This window comes from Zea mays, chromosome 1 (assembly GCF_902167145.1).
Source record: "Zea mays cultivar B73 chromosome 1, Zm-B73-REFERENCE-NAM-5.0, whole genome shotgun sequence".
In the NCBI taxonomy this organism is placed as follows: domain Eukaryota; kingdom Viridiplantae; phylum Streptophyta; class Magnoliopsida; order Poales; family Poaceae; genus Zea; species Zea mays.
Genome location: NC_050096.1, coordinates 240219379 through 240229671, shown reverse-complemented (window position 1 = coordinate 240229671; position 10293 = coordinate 240219379). Strand labels below are relative to the sequence as shown.

The 10293-nt window shown below is 46.3% G+C and overlaps 1 protein-coding gene across 1 annotated transcript; it reads left to right on the top strand.

Moving 5' to 3' along the window:
• Positions 1–2928: 2928 nt before the first annotated feature.
• LOC109943757 (uncharacterized) lies at positions 2929–5119 on the top strand. Its single transcript, XM_020547256.1, has 2 exons — positions 2929–4081; positions 4517–5119. Exons 1-2 carry the CDS (start codon positions 3022–3024, stop codon positions 4618–4620), a joined length of 1164 nt encoding a protein of 387 aa, XP_020402845.1. The 5' UTR covers positions 2929–3021; the 3' UTR covers positions 4621–5119.
• Positions 5120–10293: the final 5174 nt, after the last annotated feature.

Here is a 10293-nt window from a genome sequence, read left to right as displayed (position 1 = left end):
GTAAGGGCGAGAGGCTCCAAGTTGTGGAGATTCCTCGCAAACGGGATTGAGAAAAAGCAAGCAAAACACCGTGGTATTCAAGTGGGTCTTTGGACCGCTTGAGAGGGGTTGATTGCAACCCTCGTCCGTTGGGACGCCACAACGTGGAGTAGGCAAGCGTTGGTCTTGGCCGAACCACGGGATAACCACCGTGCCATCTCTGTGATTGATCCTTGTTGGTTATTGTGTTTTGTTGAGGATTCCTCTTTAGCCACTTGGCAATTATTGTGCTAACAATTAACCAAGTTTTGTGGCTTAAGTTTTCAAGTTTCACAGGATCACCTATTCACCCCCCCTCTAGGTGCTCTCAACAAGGCACAACACATGCCAATCTGGTGCCTTCGCAAACCCACTTTTCAGGCGCAGATGAACTGTTCGTCGACCAATGTAGTTTGGAAGCAATATTAGTATATTCTGCCGCTGCATTGACCGGAGAACTGTTCAAACGCAATTACCGTGCATTCACTGTGTATATATCCTGTCTCTTATGCGCAGAAGAGCAAGCTCTCCGCTGCTCCGGATGGCACCTCTGGCTTCACTGTGTATATATCCTGTCTACTCCTACTAGCTAGACGCAGTCTGACAGCGTACAACAGAAGCCGATATAGTTAAACACGTTTTCAATGTAAATTACGAAACACCATTACACTAGGAGTAGGTATATTTAAACATGTTTTCTAGATGTTTTTATAAATGAAAAAACACATTATAAGCATCTTTACAAAAACACATAAGTCCATAAATAGAGAGATAAAATTGAGGAGGTCATGTATTGTATGGACATATATGGATAAGAATTATGTTGGGGGCGAAAGCTGAACTTGACCTCAATCATGTTCACAATAGTCGCACACCGTTGTTAACTGACGGCAGGAAACTCAGGCGATCTCCCAAAGCAATGACTACTCCTTGCAGACGAAGTCCTCCTTGGTGAGGCCAGGGGTCGGAAGTACTTAGTCAGGGGTTGGACACTAAGGACCGATACATAGTGGGGGTTTCATGCAATTACAAGCCGGAAACCATGAGGCCATCGCACCGTGCGGGCCTCGACTACCATCATAGCTGATCACGATGATGATTCAATCATAAGGAAGTGTACAAATTACTTAGAAGTTAAAGATAGGTCTGATTGATTAGCCCAAACACCACAAGCGAAGGCCCCCATAGGACTTGGACCCAAAGCCACAGGTGGACCTGGTGGGCCTCAACCTACCTATATGGCCCACATGTCTCTCTCACTTGGGTGTAACATTTGGTGTAAATTGACATATGTAGCACTGTTACGTAATTACTCTTTTGTATAGTATATTGGCAGAGGGTAGCAGGTAACCAAGGTATGTATATACTTTAGGCCCTAGCGCAAACTAGAAAAGATAAATAGTTGTGAATTAGAGAAACATGATCAATTTGCAACTCTAATAAATTGTTCATTAAATAAGTAAAAATAAGAATATGGTTGCTGTCAATCCGTCACCATTGTAAAATATAGGAGGTCTATAATAATTTTATTTAATTAGTATAAAAATAGTTAGGTAGCATACCAGTCATCACTTTTGGTACACTTGACTATTTTCAAGAACGTCTGAAATGAGACCAAATGTTTAACCAACAAAATATTTATTACATACACAAAAATGTTTATGAGGATATTTGTTCCCTAACAAATTCATTTTTATCCACTTCAAAATATTCAAGACATTATCTAAAAAGTATAATCAAGTTTAATTAAGGCAAATTATAAAACATAACGAAAGGGCATATTAGAAAACATAACGGTAGTAGTTTTTTTTGTTTCAGTTATTTTGTATCTAACAACCTAGTGGTAACTATACCATAAAAATGTCACGCAGTTGTTGCTTAAACAATGTTAGCTTCATGGTGCTAAATAGATGGGTTAAACTCAACAAAATGCTATTCAACAAGTTTTTTTGGAAAAACTTGTGGTGTGAGTTAATGTATGGTATTAATAGCAACGAAAACTTGTGTTCTTATATTGTTTGAATGCTAGAAAATCTATTACTCTCCTCAACAGAAAAACAACATATGTAATGTTACATGTCCAAAATTGGATTTACAAAGATCGATGTGACCGAAGTTTGAGTTGTATTGTGCCTCTTGTATTAACATCTCCTTGATCATGTAGTACCGACGATAACATAGTAGCTAATAATAGGAGCTAATGAAGTAGCTTGCGAAATCATACTCTACCAAGGGGTTGCTTGTAAATTGCATTGTCTATGTATATGAGATCAAGGGGTCATCTTCCTCCCACCATCACTTAAAAATCTAGCCACCGCTAATGTTTATTTGTTTGATAGATAAGTTTTTTTTTAAAAAAATAACCGAGAAATAAGTTGTTCTCATGAATTATAAAAACTTTTAGAATATATTAGATATCATAAATAATAAATATATAGTATTGTAACACCCCAAGGTCCCCAAACACCCCGAGGTGTCACTAAAGTTACACTTTCCAAAAACTGATATAAAATTTCGGGAGCATCTCTTTTGAAAGTTGCATAAACGAGGAAACCACAGTGTATAAACATATTTCATGATAAGAAGAACATACTAAACATTATTAATTCTGCTAGCAAAGGAAAGACCACTATAACGACAAGAACAGATTAAACCAATTGCACACATAATTTTAGAAAATATACTTTTTTAGTGGAGTTTGCTAAAACCCATAATTTCATAAGATATACTTTTTTAGTAGTTTAATCAATGGACAAATATATCATTTAAATAATTGTATATTATGTGTTGATTTTATTAAAATGCATTGTATTACAAGGGCAGGACACAATCAATACGTAGGTATTCTCGACCTTGCCGCATGCACCTCTTCTCTCTCCGAATACATGAGGAAGAAAACAATCCCACCACTTTCCTTCAGATTCTCCTCACCGCACATCTCCTCTCCTCGCACCACCGGCCACATGCATAGGAATAATCCAGGCAGATTCGGCTCGTGATTGCATGTATGCGATGACGACGCCGTGCCCGGGCGCCGCGGCCGTAAGCACCAGCTGGACGGCGCGCTCCCTGGCGGGGGCGTTTCTCGACCTCACGCTCGCCTGGGCCTGCCTCTACGTCGCTGCGCTCGCCGCCGCTGCCGCGCGCCTCCTCGCGCTCCTCGGCCTCCCGCTCCCGTGCACCTGCGCGCGCCCGCACCTGCCCTGCCTCCTCTCCTTCCTGGCGCGCTACCCGTCCCTCGCCGCCGGATCCCTCCACGCCGCCCTCCGCGCCCGCTTCCCATTCGTCGGCCCCACCGAGGACGAGGACCACCGTCAGGAGGGGGCCGAGGAGGAGGGGGAGGAGCAGGCCGTCGATGCGCGGAAGGAGGAACGGGACCTTCGTCACCGCGAGGAGGCGCGCACCGAGCTACGGCGGGAGCTGGAGAAAGAGCGCAGCGCCGCGGCGTCGGCGACCGAGGAGGCCATGTCCATGATCCTGCGCCTGCAGAAGGAGAAGTCGGCGCTTGAGATCGAGGTGCGACAGCAGCGCCGCACCGCTGACGAGCGCCGCGCCTTCTACGAGGCAGAGGTCGATGAGCTCCGCGACATCGTGCTCGTGAGGGACCGCGAGGCGCGTGTGCTGCGCAAGGAGGTGGACGCGTACCGACGCCTGCTCGGGCTTGGTGCTGCCGAGGATGATGAGGAGGAGGACGACGACGAGCAGGAGATGGTCACGCCACATAGTTTCCTCGTGTCCGAAGGAGAGCCCAGCTCATCCAAATCGATCGACGCGAATCGGATGCAACATTTCGGGATCAATCCTGGGTTCAGCTTCAACAAGCCATCACCGCGTGGGCAATCGACGGCGCCGCCTCTTACTACTGCTGGTCAAATCAGTGTGGGAAGCAATGATAGCGTTGCTGTTCAGACGCCGGCCAAAGGTCCCGCGGCTCAATCAAGGCTGGAGCTAGACAACTCTGAGGACGAGGACGATGGAGCAGGGACGGTGGAAATCCTGCCCCTGTCCGCCCGGAGCCAGGATTTCGATCAAGGTGGGCATTTCCATGCTGATGCTTCACCAGGTATGGAATCCATTTGTACAAAGGAGCAAACAGCTCATTTATTTCAAGAAGTCAAGTGTTCGGGTATAGACAAGATTGTTCATGAACAGATAGGAAGTAAGAATGACCCCAATGTTTATGATGTGCATGTGGTCGAGAGAAAATTGGAAAATTGCCACTATTATTGTTGGGCTTCACAAAAATAATATCTTCGTCGTAGAGTTGCAAGATCAGCGTCATCCCTTGCTATTTTATATGTTCTACTAATCTCTCCCTAGATTAGCACTTACCTAAAATAAATAATTTATTTGTGGGGCTAATTAATGCTAACTAACATAGATCTGGAGTCCAAACTTCACATATATCGTTTCGGTTTTGCGGAACTTTACATATATACGTTGCTTCTTCTTCTTGTTCTTTTAACGAGACTCATCTGTTCGTCTCCTCACGAAACAGCGCTGTCCCCGCTGGTCCCTCGACGAACATTGACACTGTCCCCGCTGATCCTTCGACGAACATTGACGCCGTCCCCGTTGATCCCTCGACGAACATTGACGTGACTTCAATAGACGAGGATCCTTCGACAGGCGTCGTCGTGGCACCGCCACCGAGACCTGCATCCTTGTTGCTGTCCAATGCGACGGACTGCCATGGTTCGACGACATACTGACGTCTGACCATGTTGTCCCATGCGCCTCCAACGACGCTAGTTACTGCATGAAGTTAACTTCGATCATGGTACATGACACTGATCTAGCTTTTGGCTCTACCATATGCTGTGCACAACTTGAACAGGATCCAACTATTAGGGTTAAACATTAGTTTATTTCTTTAAACAACGTACACATTAGGGTTTAAACATTAGTTTGTGTTTTTGTCAATAGTGTATCAGATATTAGGCTATTTTTTCTATACTGTCGTCGTTAGCCGCATAAGTATTATACCGATTGTATTTGTTTTAGGTCTAATTTGGAGTTCCTAGAACATGCATGTCTTACACATCGATTGGATATTTCATAGATAATTGAGATACATGACGACGAAGGAATGATTAAAACATCTGGATGATAATCAGATATATACGTGCTTTTAGGTTTGAGAGATGAGACCAGAAACGTGACTGCACCAAATGAACCTGAAATGGTTGAGAAAAATGTTGGCAATGATGGTTTTCAGCATCCTTGGAAAGGTATATCTTAGATGTTGATAAAACGTCCTCAACGGAAGACTGGCCTGCAAAGGGTCCGACTCAATGCTAGCCTAGTATTCTTGGGGTGAAAGCATATAGGCCTTCAGTAGTTTTTGGTGGTTAACGACGTGTTTTGTAGAGACATTTAAGTTAGGTCATAGTGATAGTGATTGTTTGACAATCAACAATTTTAATGGCCCTAATGTTGAATTTCGTATCGGTTTTTAAAGAATGGATGGTAAAGTTAAGGATGTTGGAACTCACTAGCGCTCAAGACTAGAACTCACACCAGAAAGAACAGTAGCTACGGAGACAAGCAAATACGGCGCCGAACGCCAGACGCACAGACGTCGTTTGTTTTTCTATAGCTTTTTGCCGTCACTGATGAGCTGTGTACAGGATGATTTATAGCCGGGCAGACTCGTGAGCACCAACTGCACGATCCGTCCAAGACTCCCGATCAATCTGGCATGCCTTCGGCTGCTCGCACGACGCGGCCTAACGCGCACGACGCGGCTTCCAGCTGACCAGCCACCTGCGACTTACGCGGCACTCCACTGACCAAATCAACCTCGACGCACACACGTTCTAGCTAGCAGCTGACGCACACCCATGCACTAACACAGTGCCGGATTTATTCCTAACAATCTCCCCCTAAGTTCGGCACTGCTTCCTGCACTCACAGGAGCGTCGCCTCCTCTTCGGCATTCGCGAATAGTGCCTCCTCCTTCTTCGGCTTGGGGCAGTCCCGTGCAAAGTGGCCGCGGTTGCCGCAGTTGAAACACTTCCCGATCGACGACTTTTTCTTTTGTCGAGCCTTCCACTCGGCCTCCGTGAGAAGGAGCTGGTCGTCGCGCTGTTCGCCGCCAGCACGAGTGCGCCGCCGGGAACGCTCGTCGAACGCCTTCAGTCTGCCGAGCGCCTCCTCGAACGCCATCGTCTCGACATCGCAGAACTGCTCGATGCCCGCGACGACGGGGAAGAGCCGATCTGGAACGGTGTCGAGGAGCTTCTTCACCATGGCAGCGTCGTCGAGCGTCGCGCCAAGCCCGGCGTAACGCGCCGCCATACCGCTGATTTTGCCTGCGTAGTCGTCCAATGCCTCCTCGTCCTCCATGTACAGCTTGTCGAACTCCCCCTTGAGCGTGGCGAGACGTGCCGTCTTGACCCGATCCGCACCGACGAAACGAGTCTTGAGGCTCGCCCACACCTCCGCTGCCGTTTTCTTGGTGGAGACCTGCATCAAGATGTCATCGGGCAGAGCTTGGAGAAGCTGTGCCCGCGCCGTCTTGTTCTTCACCGCGTTCACCTCGCCATTATCTGGTGGAGACACGGCCTCCCAGAGACCTTGCGCGTCGAGGATCGACTCTACCTTGATCGCCCACGCTGTGTAGCTCGCCGGCGACAGCACCGGGTATGACATGGAGACCGAACTCCCCCCGGCGCCGTGCGGAACCATCGCCATGGACTCGGACTCGAGGTAGTAGCGCAGGATCTTGGGCATAAAATGGCTCTGATACCAAATGTTGGAACTCACTAGCGCTCAAGACTAGAACTCACACCAGAAAGAACAGTAGCTACGGAGACAAGCAAATACGGCGCCGAACGCCAGACGCACAGACGTCGTTTGTTTTTCTATAGCTTTTTGCCGTCACTGATGAGCTGTGTACAGGATGATTTATAGCCGGGCAGACTCGTGAGCACCAACTGCACGATCCGTCCAAGACTCCCGATCAATCTGGCATGCCTTCGGCTGCTCGCACGACGCGGCCTAACGCGCACGACGCGGCTTCCAGCTGACCAGCCACCTGCGACTTACGCGGCACTCCACTGACCAAATCAACCTCGACGCACACACGTTCTAGCTAGCAGCTGACGCACACCCATGCACTAACACAGTGCCGGATTTATTCCTAACAATTTCGACGAGGCTAGCTTTTTGGGGGAGTGTTGGCCCAAGAGACCTAAAGCCCGCTGCTATACGTGCGGGCGCGTGTGTCGCGGCCCGACAGCCTGGGTGGCCGCGCCGTGTGTGCGGGCGGCCCGGACGGACACGCCGTGTGTCGGCGATCCGGTTCCAACAATTGGTATCAAAGCTAGGTTGGCCCAGTGCATTCTCAGACAAATCTTGGCTCACAATGTGTGAGGGGGAGATTGTTGGGAATAGTCCCACATTTGTCTGGTGAGAGTGTGAAAGCATGGTTTATAAGGTTGAGGGTGCAACCCCTATCAGGCTAGCTTTTTAGGGGGAGTGTTGGCCCAAGAGACATAAAGCCCACTGCTATACGTGCGGGCGCGTGTGTCGCGGCCCGACAGCCTGGGTGGGCGCGCCGTGTGTGCGGGCGGCCCCGACGGACACGCCGTGTGTCGGCGGTCCGGTTCCAACAAAGGATGGACTCGTTTTAAGTGCTGTTTAGAGCTAAGAGACACTTACAGTAGTTTAGGATTTTTTTCTTTATCCGTACTAGGTATGAACTAGTAGTTTGATCTAAATGCGTCTTATATGTTAGGTGTGTTGTACACTTGTTAAACTTAGTACTAGTTAGCTTAAAAGAAGGTCTAAAAATCATTTGGAATAAACCCCATTCACATAGACTTTGAATTGTAAGTTATTTGAGGGATTTTGTAGGTGTTGGACCCTAAGAAATAAGGACATCAGAGCATCAAGTTTGATTCAATGCATACACGTGGGTTTTAGAGAAGGCTTGATCATCAACCCTACGTTAGGGTCTTCAGACCATATCTCTCTAGTCCGATGCAACCCAAAAACATTCCAAAGAGGAATTACACGTGCAGACTAGTTCAACAGTTGTCTTCGGACCAGATGTTGTGCCCATAGCAGCTAGGGTTTGTTGTATAGGGTATTGGACCGTATGGACATGATTAGTGTATGGACATGATTAGTGTTACACCATTACCCGTCGATCTGATGTCTTCTAAAGAGAATCTAGAGAGGAACCGAGAGTGTTGGACCATACACTAGAACAAGTTCCCCAAAGACAATATCTGACCAAATGAAGCCACTATGGACATTGAGTCTAGTTGGTGAAGTCACTATGGCCGTTGAGTTCTCATTAGATCGAGGGCTTTGGTTCAACACACAGGCGTTGGATGGTCTAACACAAATTCATTGGATGGGCTGATGCCTGTGTTTTTAATGCGGAAAGCCTATAACAACTAGTTGGCTAGTTGGGGAGTATAAATACCCCTAACTTGTCATTTCTAGCTCTTTTGCTCATTTGTTCAGTTGAAGAAACCTTTCGGAGAAAAAAGGGAGAGCCTTTGTCTAGTAAGGTGTTTGAGATTTAATAATCACAAGATTAAGGACAACTTCCTTGTTAGTCTTGTTTCAGTCAAGTAAGAGTTTGTGCTTATTACTCGTAGGGCTGGACAAAATACTCGTGGCTCGTGAGCTCGCTCGACTCGTGGTCAGCTCGGCTCGGCTCGACTCGGCTCATTTCAATTTTATCACGAGCTGAGCTAACATCTCAGCTCGGTTCGTTAACGAGCCAGCTCGACACGAGCTCGAGCCAGCTCGTTAGCTCGAATGAGCTAGCATTTATCTATAAAACAAAGCATATACTTGTATTGGATGAATTAATAAGTGACGAACTATGTTTGTTTAGGGTTTAAATGATGTGATATATAAAATTATGAGTATTGTTAGTCTTTTCTAGTGTTAAATTAGTATAAAATTAACTAGCAATTGATTATATTGTTGTATATATACATGCATACTATTTTTTGTTGTGGCTCGCGAGCTAAACGAGCCAGCTCGAGCTCGCAAACGAGCCGAGCCGAGCTGGTTCTCTGGCTCGGTTCCTTAACGAGTCGAGCCGAGCCAGCTCGTTTTCTTAACGAGCCAGCTCGAGCTCGGTCGAGCCGAGCCGAGCTGGCTCGATATCCACCCCTAATTACTCGGTGATCGGTGTTATCTAGACGATTTTGTGGTGAATAGAAGTTTGGTGATCATTTGGTGAAGATTATGGGTGGTCCAACCTATGGTGTAAATAGTTATGGGTGATTTATCGTGCTAAAGTGGCGAAGAATCAACTCATGAAGAGCACTTGATCCTTACACGGATCAAAGGGGCCACACCCTTGTGTGGGTGCTTCAATAAGGACTAGTAGGGAGTGCGGGTGGCTCTTTAGTACCTCGGGAAAACATTACCGTATTCCTAACATTTCCTTTACTTTGAGTGTTTACTTTTATGCAATCAAATTCTTGCATCTGCATCATTAGAATTGACATGTTAGAATAGAGTTGAAATTTAGGGTGCAAAACTTTTGTGATAAGAATAGATATTACTATTAGATACAAGGGTAAAGTGGCCCATTTGGTAGGATTTAACTGTGCAAGAAATTCTACATAAGCCTAATTCACCCTTTTTTCATCTTGATTCTTTCAATTAGATTTAAAAAACATGTGGAATAGTAGGGAATGCAAGGGCTCCATCTGATAGATGGTCAATGACATAAGCATCTCAACAGAAATCAAGGGCCTGATGGCCGAAGATCCTCAAAGGCAACAATGCAAACAGAGAGATTACATACTGGAGCTACACTACAGATGATCTCCTTATGAAAAGTCTGAATGCCATTAAAGGTACACAGGACAAGATAAGACATGCAACAAATGAAAGGACGCAACTCTTAAGAGGACATAGCTAATCAACTTCATGGAATCAATGATGTTGTAGAAGCAGGGAGACAAGTCTGTTATACTACTCCTAAGACTAACTTCAATAATTCCCCCATATATCCTCCCATATTTGTATTTTCTATTATATTTTATTATAACTCCCTAAGGGCTTGTTCGGTTTGAAGGGGTTTAAGGGGGATTGGAGGGGATTAAATCCCCTCCTATTTAAATTTGTATAGAAGGAGATTGAATCCCTTTCAATCTCTCTCAATCCACCCCTAACCGAAAGCCCTAAAAGATGCACCCCTATACAGGTCGTCTCCATCCAGATACCCAGTCTCGTTCGTCCGCCAGATGCCCTTAGCTGTCATAACAATGGTTTTAGTTCATCTGCGATTTGGTT

Excerpts from the sequence above, each read along its gene's own strand:
- LOC109943757 (XM_020547256.1), top strand. The coding sequence starts at position 3,022 with ATGTATGCGATGACGACGCCGTGCCCGGGCGCCGCGGCCGTAAGCACC. Across the intron at positions 4,082-4,516 it reads CCATGCTGATGCTTCACCAG|CGCTGTCCCCGCTGGTCCCT; the intron begins GTATGGAATCCA and ends CTCACGAAACAG.